This window comes from Lotus japonicus, chromosome 1 (genome assembly GCF_012489685.1).
Source record: "Lotus japonicus ecotype B-129 chromosome 1, LjGifu_v1.2".
Lineage (NCBI taxonomy): Eukaryota > Viridiplantae > Streptophyta > Magnoliopsida > Fabales > Fabaceae > Lotus > Lotus japonicus.
The window spans coordinates 69,862,568-69,885,443 of record NC_080041.1 but is presented as its reverse complement, the minus strand read 5'-3'; the positions used below and the strand labels follow the sequence as shown (position 1 = coordinate 69,885,443).

The 22,876-nt window shown below is 35.1% G+C and overlaps 4 protein-coding genes across 5 annotated transcripts; 1 reads left to right on the top strand and 3 right to left on the bottom strand.

Moving 5' to 3' along the window:
* Positions 1–972: 972 nt before the first annotated feature.
* LOC130744267 (protein phosphatase 2C 57) lies at positions 973–5,437 on the bottom strand. Of its 2 annotated transcripts, XM_057596457.1 has the most exons (11): positions 5,004–5,436; positions 3,998–4,126; positions 3,797–3,899; positions 3,483–3,593; positions 2,975–3,054; positions 2,804–2,857; positions 1,931–2,047; positions 1,785–1,839; positions 1,678–1,710; positions 1,396–1,442; positions 973–1,181 (listed from the first exon to the last, which is right to left on the bottom strand). In XM_057596457.1, exons 1-11 carry the CDS (start codon positions 5,315–5,317, stop codon positions 1,058–1,060), a joined length of 1,167 nt encoding a protein of 388 aa, XP_057452440.1. In that variant the 5' UTR covers positions 5,318–5,436; the 3' UTR covers positions 973–1,057. The 2 variants fall into 2 exon arrangements, with proteins under 2 accessions (XP_057452440.1, XP_057452446.1); XM_057596463.1 differs by lacking the exon at positions 1,396–1,442 and having other exon boundaries at positions 5,004–5,437.
* A 3,656-nt stretch (positions 5,438–9,093) lies between these two features.
* LOC130744253 (agamous-like MADS-box protein AGL103) lies at positions 9,094–10,296 on the top strand. Its single transcript, XM_057596446.1, has one exon. It carries the CDS (start codon positions 9,094–9,096, stop codon positions 10,294–10,296), a length of 1,203 nt encoding a protein of 400 aa, XP_057452429.1.
* Positions 10,297–10,812: 516 nt separating this feature from the next.
* Positions 10,813–14,762, bottom strand: LOC130731998 (protein NRT1/ PTR FAMILY 8.1-like). Its single transcript, XM_057584141.1, has 4 exons — positions 14,479–14,762; positions 14,095–14,339; positions 13,018–13,568; positions 10,813–12,026 (listed from the first exon to the last, which is right to left on the bottom strand). Exons 1-4 carry the CDS (start codon positions 14,573–14,575, stop codon positions 11,207–11,209), a joined length of 1,713 nt encoding a protein of 570 aa, XP_057440124.1. The 5' UTR covers positions 14,576–14,762; the 3' UTR covers positions 10,813–11,206.
* A 1,202-nt stretch (positions 14,763–15,964) lies between these two features.
* LOC130744246 (protein PLASTID TRANSCRIPTIONALLY ACTIVE 7) lies at positions 15,965–17,935 on the bottom strand. Its single transcript, XM_057596440.1, has 4 exons — positions 17,793–17,935; positions 17,584–17,643; positions 17,420–17,479; positions 15,965–16,421 (listed from the first exon to the last, which is right to left on the bottom strand). The coding sequence occupies exons 1-4, from the start codon at positions 17,823–17,825 to the stop codon at positions 16,086–16,088; spliced, it is 489 nt and encodes a 162-aa protein (XP_057452423.1). The 5' UTR covers positions 17,826–17,935; the 3' UTR covers positions 15,965–16,085.
* Between the last annotated feature and the right edge of the window lie 4,941 nt (positions 17,936–22,876).

The following is a 22,876-nucleotide window of genomic DNA, read 5'->3' as shown; positions in this document are numbered from 1 at the left end:
TTGTTTTTCGTAGAGGTGGATGAGAATATTGTTTATCGATTCCTCACAGACAATGTCAATATTTTAGTAAGCGATTACCGAACCTGAGTAAAGATGTGAGGTAATGTAGAAGGTGTACTTCATTGGACTTCTCCGTGGAAGGACTTCATCTTCTCGTATCTCGTGATCAGTTGGGCACTGGAGGTGGGTACCTGCAAGGCACTCTGACATTCAAGTCAACAAAGCTAAGGGAGAAAAAGGATTAATGTTAAAATGTAGTGTACCTAAGGACCCCTTAATGTTATTTATTCACTATGGTGTAACATACATGGAGGAAATCATGTATAGATATGATAGAGATGTATAGATATAATAGGGATATGTTAATAGATATTTATCCGACAATAGTTGATATATTACCTCAATTATGAATCTTTATCCTCATATATGTAGGACACTGTCAATATTATACTTGAGCCTATTATTTTATTCCGTTTATTTTTCAAACATAATTTTATCCTGATATATACCATTTATTTAAAAGACAAAAGTGTCTGAATTAGTCAATTAGCTCATTTTATATTTAATAAAATAATCAAAATGTTTAAATAGAATTTACATTTAAAGTATAACAATTAAGAAAAACATGGTCTGATTCCTCAAAACATTTATAATCATTAACTGAAATGATAAATTGATAGTTCAATTTCAGGTCAATAGTCCTAACTTTTTACCAAAATGCACTCAAGTGGTCAATAGTCATAAACTCATAACTTTTGAACAAAACGCACTTAAGTGTGCTTAAACTGTTCATTCTTTTATGTACTGGCCATTTTCCAAAAGTCTTTGAAAACCAGAGATAATGGTTGCCATTCCTACCATATTTTGTCATTATTTTTCTTTCTCTATCTTCGGGTAAATGCGGTTAGAGTGTGAACAAATACTTATTGTTACCAATTATTTAGTGCCCTAAACCAAGTAGATTCTGAGATGTGAGACATGTACACTTTAGATTATACAAGCAGGAAGTTCAAGTATGTGTTTGGTTATGTACAAGACAGCCTATTTTTTTATGAATCTATAAAGAAAGCTGTGATGAAAACCAAATTCCAAAAGACACAATTCCAATGGTAGCAAGCGCTTGGACTAGCTCAAATACAACATTTTGTCGCTGTACAGGCGCATTCTGCCAGTCTGTCCTCCTGCAAGCACTCAAAATTAGACACAGGGTAATTAATGGAAAAATATATATCAAATAATTTGATTATATAAGATAAATATAAACTTTATACTAGTTTTCTAGATGCTTTACACCACATCTTACTAAATATTCAGTGTTTTCGAATTCACAGTTAAACCTCTCAATCAAATTTTGTCCTATAAAAACTATTTCTATTAGCTTGAAAAAATGCATACCCTAAATCAGCAATTATAATGCTGACATTATCCTGTGTACGCCGATCCTGCAGAGTATATACATCGTTAGCAATAAAACTCTTAAGTGTCAACATTATAATAAGTTCATGAAATGATGACAACAGCTCCCGTGTAATTTTTTAAGTGCATGTTTGAAAATTCTTCTAAAATTTATTCTAAAGTCAAAATCAATTATGAAGGTAAATTTCTATGAGTAGCTTTAGGGTGCAAGGATTGATTTTGAGGAAAAATAAGGTGATCTAAAAAAGCGATAAAATTTACCAGAGCTGCGTTTGCAAGCGCTTCACAAGCTTGCTGAAATAAGAACAAGCAAAAAATTATAGCTGCAACTTGGATAAATGGCCTCAAATATAAAGAATTATGTGTACCTGTATGTTTCCGTGTTTCCGTAGCTGATCCCTCACAAAAGAAACTGCATCTGAACTGCAAATGGTAGCAATATTGTGAAGGTAATTCTCTAGAGAGTCAGAAAAAGAAGGGTAGCAGAAATGATTCTAAGTGTCATGCAACAGACCTGCTCATGTAATCCCATAAGCCATCAGATGCTAGTACTACAAATTCTGTATCTGAGCCAAGTGCTACTTGATAAACATCAGGGAATGCAACAACCAAGTCATTGTTGAACTGTACACTGGGTCAAAAAGAATCATTATATTAAGGAAAGTACTAAATGTTACTATACGAAATACAAGTGGTAGTTATAGCATTGCTGTTATATTAAAATTTGAAGTTTTTAAAATCAGTTAAAGGTCAATGTCAATATGACAGAAGAGCCTCAAGGATGAAAAATACGAAATTTCTACATATATTGTCCTCTTATTGTAGAACAAAGAGGCTGGGTGTAAAAAACACAACACAAGTTCTAGAAACAGCCTCTTGTCTAAAAAACCCTCTTGTGTAAAAAACAGGGTAAGACTGCATAGACCATATGGTCGGAGCCTTCCCCAGACCCTGCCTATGGTCGGAGCCTTCCCCAAACCCTGCCTATGGTCGGAGCCTTCCTCTTGTATAAATTATTGTCCTCTTTGCATGTTGCAGAATGAGGCTGATGCACATGAAAATAGGAGCTGAAGATCCGGATTATGTGCTATAGAAGACAGTGTGGCAAACTTACTCATTTCTCAGCATTTGATAATCAAAATGAAGCTTTGAACCATTCTTCCTATAGAAATCAGGACTTCCAGGGACAGAGAAGCATGATTAACACTTTCTAGGAGACTGACCATATTATATGTTAATTCCTATTCTCCTTAGGCCCCTTTTGCCTTTCTAGTGGTTTATTTTTTAGCTACATATTAATCAAGGCAAAACAACTCATATCCGTTCTCTTTGCTAAATGTTAATGTAATACAAAAGAACACAAGGTACAAATATGGAAATTACCTACCGAGAAATAAACTTTTTTGACCATGTTCCTTCCTCAACTCCTTTTTGCAGCATTCTTTTTCACATGCAAAAGTTAGACAACCCTTAGGAACAGTGATAGACCATTTATAAGAAAAATTTAGCACAAGCTCCTTTCTACAAGAAGGAATGATGTAGAGATTAGGGACTATACTCATTCTTCTTTGTTTTGAATCGCTGGTCCCCAAATGCACGAGATACAGCAATGTCTCCACAAATTCTACCATTGTTAAGCTAGAGACAGCATACATTTATCATCAGCCATGTAATGAGCTTTTATTTATAAAGAATGGTGACAACCTTCATTAAAAAAAATGATGGCCCAGTGCCAGCTCAATTAAAAGTAATGATCTTAAAAAAATAAAACCGAATTTGAAGTTTTGAACCATGAATTAAGCCTGAAAAGGAAACCCTAAATATCAATGAAATATTGAATTTCAAAAGTGACCAATGTCCTATCACATGACAGGCTACAGGGGGAGAAGATAAATTGATTCAGTTTGTGGGAAACTACATATATTATATGTTCTTCAAGTTTATCCATGTCTTAAGTTGTAACACCTCAATTTTCAAGTCAGAATATAGTTTTCATTATGTAAAATATTGACTGCAGAAGATGATCAAATAGTATGTAAAAGAATGAAGGAACAAGGAAAACACACCCATCCACCTGCTTCTCTGATTCTCTTGATTTCTTGGAGGGAAGTCTTGTTACTCCCACATGGTCTGTGTGGACTAGTCAGCACTTCTGCTTTTCCAGATCTGCATAGAACCTACAAGAATAAACTACCTTTAATAGAAGTCATGTTATTTTCAAAACATTCAATCTCTTAGATACCCTAATTTAAATTTGAATATCGGACTAGTCCTCATGATAGATCATGTGAACCGATAAGTATATAAAGTAAAGTTTTTTCATCAAAATCTGGAGTCAGATTGGGAGAATGATAAGGATGGATAATACACAGTCACATACCGCAGATGAGTCACCAATATGTGCAATTAGCAGCTCATCATCTCCTGTGAACATTGCAGTTGCTGTAGCACCCGATTCATCATCCTCCCCATTCATTTCAAGCCTTCAAAAATGAAACACTGTCTAAAGTCTAAACAAGTGTAAGGCTATCTAGAACCATTTTAGGGAGACTATCTACTCTACACTAGTGTAAGGCCTTACCATTTTAATAACCTTGCGTCAGTCTTGATAAATGCCTCCTCTAGTGCTTCTTTAATGGCTTTGAAATCTTTCCCAGCTAATAGTAACCCACCTTGTAAAGCTTCAAGACACTCCTTGTACAGCTCATCCCTGTAGTTACCAAATGAACAATTGAATTCAGATTATGTGGAATGATGGATGAATTCAGCAGAATCAATTCAGAATCAAAAGTAATCACATGTCCTTACGAAACAGAGACGGGTGGGTGCAAAGATGGATGAACTCTCTAACATGTAAATAAAGTTTTAATATGATGAGTTAAAGTGCTGAAAAATACTGCATAGATCAAGGGGTGCCATGAACCAAACTATTATAAAATTTTAAGCTTTTGGGTGAAAACACAAAGATGGTTTTATATCATATTTCTAACTCACTCGCTCACACAATGGCCCATTGGGCTTGAAGCAAGCGCAAAAGCACTAACTCATCTATCTTATGCTGAAATCCATTTTTTTTATTAGATAATGAGGGCAACAAGAATCCAACTCTAGACCTCTTAGTCAGAGGCTCTGAAACTCGTGTCGTGAACCAACTATCCAAGAAGCTTAATAATTTTATATCATATTTTTAAAAAGGGGCAGTGACCCACAATCTGCAAATTCATCAACTATAAGACTTTAATTAAAACATGAATAAGCATTAACTTGCAAGTTCACCCCCACTATTCTCAACTTGAAGCCATCAGAGGATAACCAATGAAATCTAATTCGAGTATTCAGAACAAAAATTCTATGCTACTAATTTTGAACTTCGAAGTGAGCTATAGTTTGGGGCTTTTCAATTCTTTTCAAGTAATCTATGCAAAAAAAAAATTAGAAATTTGTACCCAGCAGCATCAGTTCATAGTTCATACATCCCAAACCCCATTCAAATGAATATAAAATATGAGCAAGCAAAAAGCACATGAAATATTGCACCTAAGCATAAATACAAACATGCAATGAGCAAAATAAAGTTTAACAAACACCTGAGAAACTCAACAGAAGAAAACCCTCCATGGCCATCAAACACAGCAGCAAAAGAGAACCCATCAAGCCCATCAGATCGAACAACGATATCATCTTCCATCTCTTCACGGGGACCCTGCAGAGAAACCGATCCCCATCTTATAGCAGGAGTCTCAGTCATAGATGATGGGGCATCAATGGCTATGGCGGAGCAGCACCGGGTAGTGCTGTTTCCGATGGTGAAGCTGCTTCTGTGGGCGTTCTTGGAGATGGTGGAACGGCCATGGAGTTTGCTGAAGAGGAACCTTTGTAGCTTTGTGCTTGACAAAGCCATTGAAGGGTTTGAAGGTGAAGGTGAGAGTGTGTGTTGGGTTTTGGTGTTTAGTGGCGGGTAGATGATAAGTGAGTTAATAGAAGCCTCTAACTGCACTAACGGATTGGATTCTATGAAGGGATGAGATTCCTTGCAAGGTTGTGGATTAATTAACCTTAAAGAGGTGTTCATGATTTTGTCTTTTGAGACTTGAGAGGACCCACCCCACATACTGACATGGCAAAAACTGCAACGTGGTACATCCCATCTCAACTTCTATTTTGTGCGCGACTGCCCATAGCTCAAGTCAAATGGTAAGATCTAGAGACATAAGGATTGGGTGGGTTGATGGGTGAAGAGTTCAAGGTTCGAACCCTGAGGATCACTAATTTACTAACAACAAACATTTGTCTATAAAAAAATATTTTATACGCGACTTTGCTCGTTGAACTTAACGTGAATCTACATGGGCAACATTTAAAATTTTAAATTTTTCGATCCACAGGAAACTCAATGTAGCAAATTCTAATTTTTACGTTGGTGCATGGAGAAACATGCACTTTGTAGTGATAACTTTGCTTAATTTGGATTAATCTCGTGTGTTCCAATACTAATTAGCGCAACTTGACATAGTTTCATACAAAGAGTTTTTTTTTGTTTATCTTGCATTGAATGTCGGTTTGCATTACTGCACATCATATAGCAATACACTCTTCTTATGCACGAGTTTTAATTCATTCACACTTAATTTTCTTTTTTATCTCATTTTCTCTAATTTTTTCTTCATATCTAACACTTCCTTACTTATCAATCACTCATTATATCTTTTATTTTTCTCTCTTAGTGTAAATGTAAAAAACGTGTGAATAAAACATTAATCTTTATACGTGACATTTCTCTCTTATCTCTTAGCCAACGCATATGCAACTATGTTAATCTCTCTAGAAATGTGAGATAGGGAAACTGCCCAGCTTCGACTCCACATTAGTGTTGTTAGTAATAAGCATCACAGGTTGTATGCAAAATTTGGAGTGAATTGCACTTTTTTTAATGAGAAAATTTGTGCAATTTCAGGTGTATTTTACGTCATAGTAATGATATTGGGTTGATTTTTATCTTTTTGGCAAGACAGAACTAATGTCCATGACTTTTAATCTTTTATGAACACTCTAAGAGGCAAATTAGGTGTCTACTATTGGTTTAGAAGACAAAATCAATATGTTGTTACAACATGTTTTTTGAGGTGTAAACAAGAATTCATATCTAGAGTTGTAGATGTCATTTTGATATAAATTCGGTCACATTAAAAGATAATGTCATCATCTACAAATATTGTGAGAATGACCAAGCTCTAATTCCAATGTTTGGATAGTAAAAATATTATCAAAGTTTCCAAGAAAAATTGAAATTTTACACTATAGTTGTCAATCATTGGTCAACTCTTTTAAGTCCCACATTGGGTATGTCTCTCTCCTCTCATCTCTCATTCCCTTATATAAAGGGAGCTCCTTAACTTCTGCTCCAAATAATATTGGTTGCTTTGTTAGGCTAACATCTCATACCTATATAAAGTCTGTTAATTATTGTCTTGGTTTGAATGATAAGTGGATGGTAGATGGGATTCTTAGGATTAGGATTCAGTAGATCCTAATTAAAAATATATAACATTTTTTTTTTGAACTTATGATAAACATAACATTAGCTTAGCTATGAATTGGTTAAATATTGCTACAAAGTTTTTCAACCAATTAACTAGGAAAAGCTGGAAGTTCTTACAGCTACGTAGCTAGGAGAGTTATGAGTATAAATTTTAACAAGATTTTGCTATGGCTTAATTCTGGGAATAGCTAATCAACTTGGTTCAAGTGGTACATGTTTGATTCCCCTTAAGCAAGGTTTTGGGTTCGAGTTTTGTGGATGGAAAAAACTTCCGCTGGAAGAGTTTTTACCCGAAGAAAGACACATGTCTTACACCAAAAAACCTCTTGTTTCATGCTACAAAAAGTTTAGCAGCCAAACCTAGTTTTTCTTTTTCTAACAAGCTGCTACAAAATTGCTAGGAAATATTTGATAATCTTCAGATTTCTTGTAGTGATCCTTTTTGATAAATGCTAGGAAATATATATATATCACTTATAATTATAAATGCCTCGCAATTGACAAATTCAAGTCGGTTTACCAGAATATTCTTCAAGATACCATTTAGGAAATTAATCTGATTGAAATATACCATTTAATGGTAATAATTTTGATTGGAACACAAGGAAGGAAATATACCAAATGGAAACTATCAATAATTGTATAAATTCTAATTGAAATAGAATAGGAAATGTCTTAAAAGTTTTATCCAACCGTAAATTGTTTTCTGGTAGCAGTGATGTTTATGGTAATAAAAAAAGGCAAGAAATGCAAAAATCCAAAAATTAAACAAAAAATAAAGCAAAACGAGAAAGAAGAGCACTGATGGTTGAACTTTGATTTATTCACTGAATCTAATCAAATACTACCAAAAGAGAAAAAAAAAACTCGAAAGATCAATCAATTGCAATAAAATGAGAAAATAAAATCACATATTAAGGGTAATTAAAGATTTGAAAATGGGGTTATAAATAGTTAATGCCCATTGAGGACACGGCAAGGTTAATTTTTCTGAAAAAAAAGGAGCACAAGGAGTAGAAAGAAGAAGCCATCAATCAAGCAAGGACATACTTTTGCATCAAGTAATAATTTTCTCTTCTCTTCTTTTCTGGTGTATATGCTACTTGTATATGTATATGTATTGTTTGAACTTCATGTGCTCCTGTAAATCATTTACAAGTTCAACTAAAGTGTTCTTGCTCTTGTGCTGCACCGTTTGGCCCGTACTAGTTTAGGTTTTTTTCTTTCTTGTGTTCAAAGAAAATAAAAATGTTTTTATATTTTATTTTGGGCCGTTTCGCTCAATTTCCAGATTGTTAAGCCTCACAGAAATAGAAAACTGATTGAGCTTAATACCAACCGACATTAATCACATCCAAAACTTGTATCAAATGAGCGATATCAGAAATTTAATATCAATTTTAAATGCAGTCAATCGTGATTTTATGTATGGTTTTTCCTTTTTCTGTTGGATTTTCTTTATTCAAGTGGATTAGAGATTTAGAGTTTGCTTTGTTCTTCAATGGTATATGTGGTGCTATGCTATAATGCTCTCTAGAACTTTATTCTCTTAATTAATTTGTAAGTGTCTTTTGTTTTGGCTTAATCGTTTCTAGAACTTCTTTTTTTGAAAGTAATCGTCTCTAAAACTTGATTCCCTTAATTTGTAAGTGTCATTTGTCTTGAACTCTTGGGTTAATGTCGTAAGCTTTGAAAAAAAATCTAAAACGTGAATCCTTTTGCTAATTTTCCGAAAAATAGGACTTAATAGAAAGGGAAAAAAATGTTGGTTAGTGTAATTTTTTTATATGGGAATCTGATTAATTTCCCTCATATTAAAAATTTACTTTATTCTAATTAAATCTAAGAAGGATTGCTTGTGGTCTTATGTGACATAGTTTAATTGGATGTATTTGTAAAACTGTTTTACACTTATTAGTGCATAAAAATTAAACTAAAAAAATTCGTTGCTTTTTCTTTCAAGTTGATTTACCTGGGGAAAGTAAATAATGAATATGCGCATGCATATACATATAATATATTAGTTATAAAATTGCATACATATAGCTATATATTATTTGTCAATGCTATTATTAATATTATTCTTTTTTTTTTAAGATGCATTACTCTAAATGATAGTTTATCCTTGTTACTAGAAAATGGGCCGTGGTGGAAGAATACCTGTGGAACTTATTGAGAATGAGAAGACTCGCAGGACAACATTCCGGAAGAGAAGAGACAGTCTGATGAAGAAATTGGAGGAGTTTTCCATTCTTTGTGATGTTGATGTTTGTTTAATTATGTATGCTGAAGAATTTGCTGAGCCAAAAACATGGCCTCTAGAAGACACAAAGGTTCAACGTATCATTCAAAAATACTGTAACATAACTAATGATAAGCGTCCTAAGATCTATGATGTGCATGAGTACTATAAGGATAAGGTGAAAAAAATTGAAGCTGAGATTTCCAAAGTGCACAAGGAGAAGCACAAGATCTTGTACCCAACTTGGGATGACTCTTTCAATCATCATGGAGAGGAGCAATTGAGGACGTTTGTTAGCAAGTTGGATGCTAAGCTTGATGCTTGTAATCAAAGGATAAATATCCTAAAAGGAGGTCATGATCTTGGGGGAAAAGAAAAAGCAGAGTATCATATGTTTGGAGAGACTGTCACAGTTTCCCCAACCGGCTATGATACACAGGTTACTCCTCCACCCTACTTAGCCTCAAATCCTATGAACCAACTCAATGGTCTCATGATGCAAAACATGTCTCAAGCCCAAGTTTTCCCTCCTCATCCTATGAATATGATGAAGGCAAACAATGATAAAAACCAGGTAGCATTTTTCCCGTCATTTAATGACTTTGGCCAGAGTTCTCAACCACCACCTTCCTTGCTACATTTTGGTCAAAATGGAAGGGTGGATTGGGCTAATCAAGTTGGTGCTCTTTCTTATGATCCCACAACTGGTATGAACAATGATAAAAACCAGTTAGCATGCTTCCCATCATTTAATGACTTTGGCCAGAGTCCTCAACCATCACCTTCCTTGCTTAACTTTGATCAAAATGGAACGGTGGGTTGGGATAATCAAGTTGGTGCTCTTGCTTATGATTCCACAACTGGTATGCTTATAAATAGAGGTGGAGCTGGAAATAATCAAAACTTGTCACAATGCTATTACAATGGAAATATGCAGAGAATGCAGCAGCCATATAGTATTGGTAATTTGCATACTCAATATCCTTCTCCCGCTTTTATGTCAGATGTACCACCTGGGTTCCAACCTAAAGGATTCTGTCATACAAATGTGGTTCAGGCTCATATGTTCAGCCACATGCATGGATTTGGAAGGAAGTAGTCAATACTACTACTCTAAGCATATATCTATCTATTCGTTGTTGGAATTTTCATTATTATTTATTTATTTTACAGTAAGTTAATTATTAATTAAATATTGGTTAGACATTATTTAATAGTAATCCATTACTTGAACGTTTGACATTGTTATTTAGTTGGTTTTATATGACTTCATAATTTCTATTCCATAACTGATTATTGGACATTGAATTACTTGTACGTTGGACATTGATTTTGTTTTGAACTTCAAGTTACCTTCTTAAACATATATAAGCATGCAGCAGTCAGCAGAAGCCATGAACACACGAGAAGGAGAGGAAGACAAGTTCTTTTTTCACTTAATTTTTGTATATGTATGTGGTGTTCCCATGAGCAATCCAAGAGAGTTCTTCAGGTTACTTATAACTTGAACTTGAAGTACTCTCTCTACATTGGACAGGGCTACTGGATCTTGTCATGATTGTATCAAGTTAGGGCTAGGAGGTTTTGGAACAGTTTTTAAAATATTTCTCTCAAGACCGTTATCTCACCATTTGCAGAGAGTTCTAGCAAATGGCAGAGAGATTGCAATCAAAAGGTTATATTACAACAAAAGACATAGAGATGCAGATTTCTACAATGAAGTCAAGATAATTGACTTACTTTAAATGCAAAACACAACTTAAAAAGCAATTAGCAGCTAGCACAAATTTTATATTTTAAATCATGAGGACCCTTACCCGCCTAAGATAATCAATAAAATTAAGCTCATTTAAGAGCTTCCAAGCCTATTTTCCTGTTTATCTACCCATCCAAACAACTGCCAAATATATATACAGATAATGATGCAAACAACAAGATAAAAACTAACTAAAAGAACTCTTAAACAAATATAGCTATGAAACACTTGAGCTACTATCTCAATGAGTATTTCATGCCACTTTCTTGTACCTATACCTCTTTGCAATCCAGAGAAACACGTGGAAGTTTAGAAGGCTGAGAATGGACAAGAGCCAATAGAAATAGTCAAGATGGCCTCTATTCAGGTTATCTGGAATCCAACCAAGTTTTCCATCCCTTGTGGTAACTTTTGTCACAATGGTAACGAGCAGAGTGCTTATGTAATTTCCTATGGCATTAGTTGTGAGTGAGAGAGCCACACACAAACTTCTCATAGCATCAGGTGCCTGACCATAAAATAATTCAAGCTGGCCAATGTTGGTAAAAATCTCTGCACACCCAACAAGAAAATACTGAGGTACTTGCCAGAAAATTGACATGGGAATGATCTCAAGATCATAGTAGTTGTTTCTCCGAACCATGTCGAGGCGAACAACCTCTAAGATTCCAGCAATAACCATGGAAACTATGGAGATGACGAGGCCGATTCCCATTCTTTGGAGCTGTGTGAATCCTTGCTCATGGCCGGTGAACCTCCTTGCAAACGGGACAATGATGCGGTCATAGACTGGAGTCCAGAATATAACACTTAGTGTGTCGAAAAGGGAGAGCGATGCTGAGGGGATTTTGAAGTGAGGTCCAATGTGTTGATCCATTGTGTTACCTTGTAGAACAAACATTGTGTTCATTTGACTGTATACAGTTGCGAAGGCAATCAGTGATGCCCAAACTGGAAGAAAATGAACTATGGATTTGAGTTCCTCAACTTGTGTAACTGTGCAGAGCCCCCAAGGATTAGGCATGTCTTTCATGCGGTCAGATTGAGTCTCTACTGCTGCCTTATCCAAACACCTGGATGGAATCCGCGCTTTCGTAATTGTTAGATATAATATAAAACCATTAAAGTGGGAGCATGTTCTCTTCCTGCAGGGAAATCTCTTACCCAACAGCTTAAGCTTTTGGGATAAGTGGTTGTTTGACAGTAATCAGAAAAGACACAATATAAATCAAAATGACATTTATCAATTCGGACCCATGAGGACATTGGGTCGGTCACTTTCATCCCCTACTATGAAAATAAGCATAATAGCACCTGATGAAAACATTTTCAATTTAGTCCTTCTGGGAAAAAAAATGAATCACATTTTTCATCTTTCAAGTATTATACTGATTGTGATTTTCTTCTTCCAATGACTAAATTGACCGTTTTCCATCTTTCAGGGACTATTTTGTCTATTTCCATCATTCAGGGACTAAGTTGACCAACCCTATATCTTTTAACAACCAAATTGACTAATTCAAAGTTGACCAGCCCTATATCTTTTTTTTTTTCGAAAGCAAAATATAAAATTAAGGATGGAAATCCTTGACATTTCCTCATCAACCCTATATCTTTAAACAACCAAATTGACTAATCCACTCTAAATTAAATTAAGGATGCAGACCAGATTAGGCAATTAGAAGTGTTATATCTCCATTAGAAGTGTTATATCTCCTATTAACGCTTGATCCTTTATATTCATTAGTAGTTGAATATCCTATAATGAAATCATCACTAAAAAGTACTACTTGTTGACTATAGATATCTCTATCCAACACTTTTACAATTAAGATAGTAGAACAAATGACTTATGGGCTGTAACAACAATGGAATAATTGCTGTGTTTTCTTTCTGCTTATCTGATTGGGCTGTACTCAGTTGTCTTACTATATATTATCAATAAAATTCATTGTCTTAAAAAAAAGTAACCCTTCAAGAACAGAAAAAAAGAGATTTCATTTTCATGACTCATGTTAAATTATACTAGCAGATGTGAAGTTGCCTTGAATAACTCTTACTCACTTTAAGTTGTTTGTGTGATCAAGCTTGCGGCTCCCTTTGATGACGGACTCTACATCAATAGTTTCATGAAGAAGAGACTTGTCCTCTGGCACTTGAACATTAAACTTCCTACATGCTGCAACTATGACTTGACAAATCCTTGTAAGGGGGCTTCCTCCGGGTATTTGAAGCCTGTAGAGCCGGCTACCGATAAAGAAAAACACAATTGCAATGACCATTGCAACAGTAGGAACTCCAAAACCCCATCGCCATCCCACATTCATCTGTATCCAAACCAATACTGATGAAGCAACGAGCGCACCAATGTTAATTGAGAAGTAAAACCAGTTGAAGAAAGAGCTCTTGCTTTTCCTTTCTTTCTCATCTGCTTCATCAAATTGGTCCGCATCAAAAGATGAGACACATGGTTTGATACCGCCAGTTCCAAGAGCAATCAAATGGAGCGCTATAAAGCAAGCTGCAGTTTGTGCTGATGTTGGATGGCAGCCATTAGCATCACACATTGGCTTTAATCCAGGTGCAGAAGCTGAAAATGTTAGAAGTACCATTCCCTGCAGAGTAAATAAAAGCTTTTGAAATTCAGAAGCCACTATGATAATTACTTGTTGTTTATCCTTTTATTCCTCATAAAAGCTTATGAAATTCAAGTTGTTGGGATTGGAACGAGACGAGGAACATAAAAGAGACCAAGATTTAACGTGGTTCAGACAATGAGCTGAGCTCCATGAGCTAGAAACGGTGCCAGCACCAAAGTGTCAGTGAGACATATCAGAGAGTGCTCTGATTATATGTGAAGCCAAATAGAGAGCCAATTTGCCTCGTCTCATTCCGATCCCAACACAAGTTCAAATATAACAAAAGTTAAAACTACTTGAAAATTTCAAATGGAATAATGAATGGTGTTTAAACAAAAAATGAAGATTAATAGAAGAAAATAAGTATCATTTCTTTCTCAAAACGTAATGAAACTGAACATATATTTTGCAATTCAGTTGGCTTGACATTCATCAAAATAAAAATAAAAAAGTAATATAAAGTGGTAAAAACTAAACAAGAAAAATTTATACTTAAACTTACAATGACATAGATAGTTGAGAAACTGGCAATTGTCCAGTATCTTCCCAAGTATGAATCAGCTAAAAATGCTCCAAGCAATGGTGTGATGTAGCATGTGCCAGACCAGGTTGTGACACTTTTAGCAGCAGTTGCATTTCCCTGGTTGAAACGATCCTCAAGATAGTTCACCAGGTTTGTACTCATACCATAGTATGCCAATCTTTCACAACATTCATTTCCTGCCATAAATGCATATAATTCAGCATCTTAGGATCTTCAAACTCTCTAATAAAAAGATATATATACTAGATTTCAGATTCATCATAGAAGTTTACACAACATAACTTGTACTTTCTAAGAAACAGAAAAAATAAAGACAATCCCATCATACCAAGAATAAACCACAGCAAGCTTTCCAATTTCCGGTCTTTTTCTTGTTGGCTGGCTTTCGTTTGATATCAATGGTCCCATCTTGTGTATATATGTCATCTTCTTCTGCCATAGTACTAATGCAGATTTCCGATTCGCCGGTTCTTTTTCTTTGTTAACTTCAAAGGCTCAGTTACCTGCAAAAATCAATCTGTAGGCTTCTTAAGATAAATGAATCCATAATTGCAGCTACAAACTCAGAAACAGAATTCCAAATTTGGCCAATTTGGCTTGAATATTTAATATCGGAAAATGCAGAGTGAAACCCAGAAAGAATTCAAGAAACCCACCAAACACACACGAATCCGAAATGAATAGAAAAGAAGAAGAATTGATGAACAGTGCATGCAATGCAAGTGGAGATAAAGAAAAGACAGAGTGACAGAAATTGAGCATTCAGGTTAGCACCTCGTCATCGTATGTGAAAGTGCAAAGCCAAATCACTAGAAAGAAACAGGAGTGTATGTGTTTGAATATCACCGCAGCACTTTCGTCAAATAACGTCATGGTTTTGTCCTGTGAGTATCTCCCATTGTCCCATGATTCTTCGTATCTTGTTATTCTCTCAATCTCTCTAGTTCTTAACCTTTTCACACCACTTATGAGAATATAATAAGAGTAGGATAAGTTAAGCACTTTGGGGGCGTTTGTTAGAACTTAGAAGGTCGAGAAACACATTCCCAGAAATCATATTCTCGAGAATATGATTGTTGGCAATATCATTATTGGGTAACACTTATAAGAGCATCTCCCCCCTTCTTCTTCTTCCCACCCGCTCAAATCAGGATCATGTTAAATGCCATCCCATGAGAAGTGATTTCATTAGATATCTGAACACCAACTGCGCCTATCTTCCTCTCACCAACCCACACCCCTGTCTCACCAGCTTGTCCAGGACAAAAAATATTCCAACTCCTAATCCAGTAGTGTATACTAGATCATTCGTTGTTGCAGGCCACAGCCTGTGGGAAGGATGACCACCACATGACATTAGCTTTCCACATGCTTTTACGTGAAGTAAACTATGGCTCAGTTACCAAATTAATCTTTAGTGTAAATTATGTTTATATAGGTTCTTTCACAAAAAAATAATGTTTATAGCTATTCTAAAATTATCAATATTTAATTCTAGTGAAATATTTTAATCCTTTACTTTCTAAAATAATCTCATTCGGTGTTGTTAAGTACATCTCCATCACCCAAATCACACCCCTATCTGTTTTTAAAAACTCAAATATACCCTTCGTTTAACTTTTCTTCCCCCTCATCATCTTCTCTTATGACCAGTTTGTTGGAAGTTAAAAATTAAAACCAATTTCTTGTCCCTTGGAAATGCAAACCCGATTTCAGAGTCATTGACTCCCATAGTCCCACCCAGCAAATATTGATTGGAAAACTAAGTGCCAGTTACATTTATTTTATTTTCCAGTTTGAACATAGCTTTGCATGCATAAAAACAACAGCAGCAAATTAAGACGGACATCAATTATGAAATGTGAAGAAAAAATATATATTCTTATCTCTAGTTTACAATCACAGCATAATAATTTCATCTTCTTTTGATTTTGTCATAGCATAACATTTTATCTATATTCTTCTCTCAAATAATGAGGCCCAGGCTTGAAGGGATCAGGCACAGCATATGCCTCTGGTCGGTAAATTCCAGCATCATTCATTCGGTTGCTCAAAACATGAAGAATGGCCTTCTTCTCATCTCCATACTCATCCATATTGTTCTCAACATAAGAGTTGGCCTCAGCAGCTATCTCATTCACGAAATCATACCTGTTATCTTCGGATAGCAGTAGCCTCTCTATGTCCAGTTGCAAGATCGTTCCTTGTTCCTTTATCATCCTCACCTGCTCCTCAAGGAAAGGAACACGCTCAATTTTTTCGGGAAGATATGGATCCTTTTTCGTCTGTGAACAAAATAAACTTTTGCTTAACATTCAGGCTAATCACACATGATATTAGAAGAGGCTGCGCCAATAGCATGAGTAATGGATACTATTATTCACCAGCACAACCATTATGTATTCATACTGCAACAATTAATATTGTTAAATTAATTAGAAAAGGAGAAAGATAAGCATGCAGAATCTTCATGTGCATGAGAGCTAACTTGGGAGCAAAATGTTAACATACATGCCATGAGAAGCAACCTTGTTTTGTTTTCTTTTCCCTTACCATCTTCATTGTTTTAAGTTCCAGTGTTCTCCTTGCAGCATCACATCAAAATGTGATAGCATGTTTACTTGGAATGACATGAAACTATCATGTGCAGAAGATAAAACTCCAGATTGCTAATTTTGTTTCATAATTCCAGTCTACTTTTAAAACCTATAACCCAATAAATAGTCTGATAGCACAATATATCTCTCTTTAACCTCCACTAAGTTTATATTTCTTATAAAAACCTTCTTTTCCAAGAAATGAAAAACCATGGGTCAGTGTTTCATAGGGAAATACGACTTCCCGGTTCATCAGGTTACATTTGAAACAACAAAAACCTTCCAGCTGAAATCTTAACCCGTCAAGCTAGCTAGCAACATCCACTAAAAACATGTTACAACTTAGCCACTACTTAGCACTAGTAGGAGAACATGAACGTCACCCAGGTGTGCTATTAGCATTCCTCATCAGTTTGCAAAACACGAGTCCAGCAATTAACATTAACATCTTAAAAAAAACGTTTACAGAGTATAAGTAATCTGATTATGCCAGTAAACTTCCCCAACTGGGTAACAGGTATATACAACAACAAAGCAAACACTTTTACTCAATGGCTCAATGCAAGCACTTATATTTCATTGGGGAATTTAGTCAAACAGGTAACAGGCAAGCATAAACACAGAAAACCCCAAACACCCCGATTGTAAAAAAGAAGAAAAAAAAACAAGATGAGTGCAAAGGGTACCAATTTCCTTCGCCTCCAGATTTGTCGTCCACGAACCTCTTTTCGCATTTGGGGCATCATCTTACAAAAGTAAAACAAATGCATAAACAAGTTCAGTTCAGGAGGAAGGGACAAACAAATGCATAAACAAGTTCAAGTTCAAGTTATTTTCAAAATTCTTGTACCATCGAGTTAACAGAAAGCCTCTGGCTCCATGAATTTCCACCACCTCTTAACTCTATCTTCTGCAGAAAAATGAAGTCACAAAGCACAAGTTCAGTGAAAGAAATGAATACTTGAAAGAAAGTTTAAGGAGGGAAATTGTACAGTTATACAGTTGAAGTGATTCTGCGTATTTTGAAGGGATACAAAGAGAGAGTAATCGGAGGATTACCGGTGAAGCGGAAGAGAGAGTGAGGGTGCTCATGCCTGTGTAGTAGTCAGTCGCCTACTCTGAAATTTTTCACCTTATCTGAAAACCAAAAATGATTGTTATAAACTTCAACTTCAAGAGATGTTTAGCTGAATTTACTTTGGTGTCTCCCAATAATTTTTTGGTAATTGTTAAAGGCACATGTGACATCTAATTCTACCCCCACCTTTTAGGTGTGTAAATTACACACTAAGCACTTATAAGTGCGTGGAAAAATTGGGGTGGAATTAGATGTCAGGGATGCTTTTAGCAATTACCTAACTCTTTATGTATAAATATATATACATATTCTTTGTGTTATATCTTGAAGAGATTAAACCCCAAATTAAATATTTAAGAAGTTCAATTATATACAATGTTGATGTTAACTTTGTTAGTGCATTTCAAAAAAAAACTTTGTTAGTGGGAGTAAGCAATTAGAGAGAGAGGAGAAATAAGACAGAAAGAATGTATGTTAACAACGAAAAATGTTTAGTTGACCATCAAGGAACTCGAACCTTTTTTTTTAACGTAGCAACTTTTAAATTAAATCAAAGTCGGCATGTAAGTTAAAAGATCCGCCTGTAACAGGCTATACAAACCTGAAGGACCCTCCTCTACCCATATCACATTAGAAAGAGTAGAGGCATTCCGAGCCATATAATCAGCACAATTATTTCTTTGTCTACGGACAAAGGATAAATCAACAAAGTCAAATAAACCCAAAAAACTCATACAATCATGAATAACTGAAAACAAAACAGACCGTCCAATCCTCATACAGCTGCAAAGAATCTGTCTCAAATTAGACGCGCCTTAATCTCAACTAAGAAGAGACCACCATAGCCCCCCAGAGGCAAAGAGCTTCAGCCATTGTTGATGATGAAACCACCGTTGGATACAGAGAACCCGCTGCAAGAATTTCACCATTCTCATCTTGTGCCACAAAACCAAGTTGTGTTTCTAAACGGGGCTATAATGTAATGTTTGAGATATGTTTGTAATGCTTTTTGGTCTATATATCATAACTGATTAACTAACCATTGAAGTACATCTGAATTATAATATAGGGTTTATGTATGTAAAGGGATAGATAAATAATAATGGTGGATGCACAATACAATCAAAACATACACAAATTTGTCCTTAATCAAATTAAATATGATGATACACATTCAATCTAATAATAACACTTCTCCTTAAATGACTATATCTTAAGAATGTGTATAGTTAAACTTTACTAGAAAAATTCATTCAGATAAAATTATAGTGAAAGAAAAAATACAACATTCTATCATCTGTTATTAAACATTGCTTCATTAAATATCTTATGAAAAAATTCAAATAAAAAAGCATGGCTTAGGAAAAAAGAGTACAATGCATTTTAGTTAAGATCTTTAAGCGAAATTGATAGTCTATACAAGTTTCAAATGATGTAGTCAGAAAAGTCTTACTAACTTAGAGCAACCCCTTGTTTGTTTGTTGATTTCCTCCCATAAGGTGTCATTAATGAGAAAGATTTATGGGAAAATCGCTAAAAAAGACTGAACATGTGGGACCCACTTTGCTCGTGTGATGATCAATATCGGTGCTATATTAGATTATAGGCACAAGAAGTTCCTTATGGGTCCACCTGACACGTTCAAGCTTTTTCAAGAGGACTTTTTCTAAATTTTATATTCCCATGTGAAAAATGAGGGCAGGTTGGAATAAACCTCTTAACCCCTGACCACACGTACCAAATAACTCAATCATCCTTTCTATTTTTTAGTCCAGTTTACGCTACATTATTTTCTGAGCAAGCTCACTCAATGCTTTCTTTAGCCTTGGGAAGAATCAATTCAGAGCTTCCCCTACAATGCCTTTTTTCTGACCTTCGTTTTACTCCTTTTTGCCCATCGATGTTGGGTGTCAGCATGAACTTGATCCAATGACACAAGGCGTTAGAAGTCAAAGAGAAAATACTAATTTATAATATGGTTGTAACGTCGTCGACTTTTACCTCATTAGCGTCTTTTTGGTTGACACTAATGAGCATTATTCTTATAGTGTTAAAATTGTCTGAATTGTGTGAAAAAAGTAAAGAGCTTGGTTGGATAAAAAGTGAGAGGAACAAAAATTAAAGCTGTTGTTACTTTTGGTTGTCTGCATTTTTTCAAAAACAACCTGATGTCGAAGCAGATGTTGTAACATCGTGCTGTAACATTTGTCCTGCGGATCTGCTGTGTGTTTGGCTGATTTTTCTAGAAGCTTTGGATGGATTTCGTGATAATCAAGTTAAGGTTATTGAAGAAGCTTCTATTTGTTATCTGGAATATAATATAGTGGAATCAAATCTGTTGAAGAAGATTTGATTTGGTTTAAATTGTGAAAGATGTTATCTTTTGTTCAAATCTTATTTGATAAGATTTGTTACTGGTTTAAAAGATTTGTTCCAGATCTGTTTTATGGACTCTATTTTCGTGCAAGCCCATTGAAGATCAAGACCAGAAGAAAGCCTATTTAAGGAGGCTTAACCCTAGTTGCAAAGTGTGCCTTGGGCACCCAAGGATTGGGTTTTTAGGGTTTTGTTTTGTGAGTCCTTGTTCTGTTATTTTGTACACCACTCTACTGCCTCCATTGATAATCATATGGCTTAGAGTTGGTTTGTTTAGTTGAGTTGTAATCTCTTCAAATATGTGTTTGATCTTGAGATCGTTTATACTCTTGTGTGTAAGAGACCAATCACTGTGGCAGTGATTGTGAGAGAAAGTGAGAGGGGGTTCTCATACTTAGGGGGAGACCTAAGTAATAAACCACGGGTAGGAATAGGTAGAAAGGCTGGGAACTAGGGCAGTTCTGTTAAGACCTTTTTGTACTTGATTCTCTATAATAGTGGATTATCTTTCTCTTGGGTGGAAGCCCTCCAGATGTAGGTGATGTTGCACCGAACTGGGTTACCAATCCTCTGTGTTCTTTATTGTTATATTGTTGCTACTGTGCTGTTTCTACTGTATTAAACATTGTGGCTCAATTTCTGTACTGTTGTGCAATTGTCGAACTGATTGTCCCAACATCGCGTTCGACATCTGTCCTGTGCACGAACCAGAATTTCAAAAGCTATTAAATATTACTATTTTACCCTTTATTCATCATATTTTTTGATATTTAAGTAGTAGAAAATTATTATGCATCTTAATTGAATATATTTAACTTGTTTGGGGTTGATGGGATATCTCTCTTAAAAAAAGCAATCATGTTTAATATTTTGGCATTTTAATATTTATTAATAGAGTGTATGTAATAAAAGGTTATCCTACAAGTGAGAGATTATGTGTTTTTGTTATTTATGAATTATATGGTGGGAGGGAGGGAGAGATGAAAGAATGAATGAAGAAAGAAAACAGGAAACAAGATATTTTCTCTTGTTTGGTTGTTGAGTAGAGTAAAGGAAAGAAAATATTAGATAGTGTTGGGCCAAAGGATTGGATAAAGCTATCGGGATCATTACAATGGGTTGAAGAACAAGTTACAAGTGAATTAGATATTATATTTTATACTCAAAACTTTATAACATTTAATATATGAGTCATCTCACTTATAAACTGTTTAACACTTCATTATCCATTAAAGTGAGACATTTTACTCACATTTGACATCACAATAGATGCCCACACCAAAATTGTAATCTCCTCATAAGTGGGGACTTGGGAAGAGAGCAGAGGAAAACATGTATATTTTATCTTTAGTACAAGCTGTTAAGTTCAAATATTCAGCTCTCACAATCCATTTCTTGAGTTTTGATTATAGCAAACACCAAGTTATAAAAGGTAAAGGCATGATGTTTTAACACTTTAGGTACTAGTAAAACTGAGATAAAAAGTCTTCACAAAGATGTGTAGAATGTCAAAGCTACATTCATCATCCTCTGCAAATCTAAAGGTATTATCTACAAAACTTGTACAACCAACTATCATGAATTATATTGTACAAGCTTCCAATCCACAGTTGCAAGTGGTCAAATCTTCTAGTATTTATGAGACTATTCAAGCAAGAAGCATGTATATTGTCTAGCAGTTCAAACAAGTTTCCATCCTCTAAAAAGGTAAAGGACTGGAAGTAGCCTAATTTAGGGCAAATCAGAATAAATCTTTGCGTGCGTATCTTTTATCTTTTTCATACATTTTCTTATTCAATCTATCCGCGACAACTCATAAGGAATGTCAACCCCGCCAGATCGTCTGACTAAAAGAAGAAAAGAAAGATCAAAGAGCAAGTAGAGTAAGAGCTCCAAGATCATCCACAGAAGAAGTTAAAGCTTCAATTCAACTCATGCAATATCAAGCGAAACTATCAGACCTTCTGAGAAGACTGCATTCAACATCTACATTCCACGTCCATCTCAAGGTTGATCTAAGAAAGAACGTCTAGAGAAAAGAGTGTCATATTCAAATGGAAATATCTCTGACATTCTTGAGGAGAAATTCAAATGCTAAGGAATCACGTGATACTTTACAAAACACATTGATCAACGAAACAAGTACAACAATGTCACTTTCAAAGTTCCTCTTTCTCCCTCTAGCAAGAAATGAATAAATGGAGCAAAGCTTATTGTCTACGCCTACAAGCATCTACCTTATTCAGGCGACACAAGACAATTCATTTCTTAAGGAGAAGTACAAGTGAATTTGTCAAAGATTAAAGTCTCAACCTTGAATGACCAACAGAAGAAAGGAAAGAAGCATGTGCTGAATTGATAAATCTTCGGAGAGAAAAAGGTTAAGGCAAGAAACATCCTCTAAACGTTAGAAGAACGATGGAAGTAGAAATTCTGAAAGGAACAACGTCTATCAGGAAATGAAGACTGCAATGTCGTAAGAAAAGAAAGAAGAACAAGCTAATTAGATAGATCATCTGAAAGAAAGCAGAATGAATGAAGCAAGGGACATCGTCTGAAGACTTGAAGAACGATGATGAAAGATTGTATGAAGAAAGGAAAGAAGGCAGAAGCAGAAAAGCAATCAAAGCATATCGTCTGAGTGAAACAAAGTTTATCAAAAGATGAAGCTGCAAAGTATGATTAATGA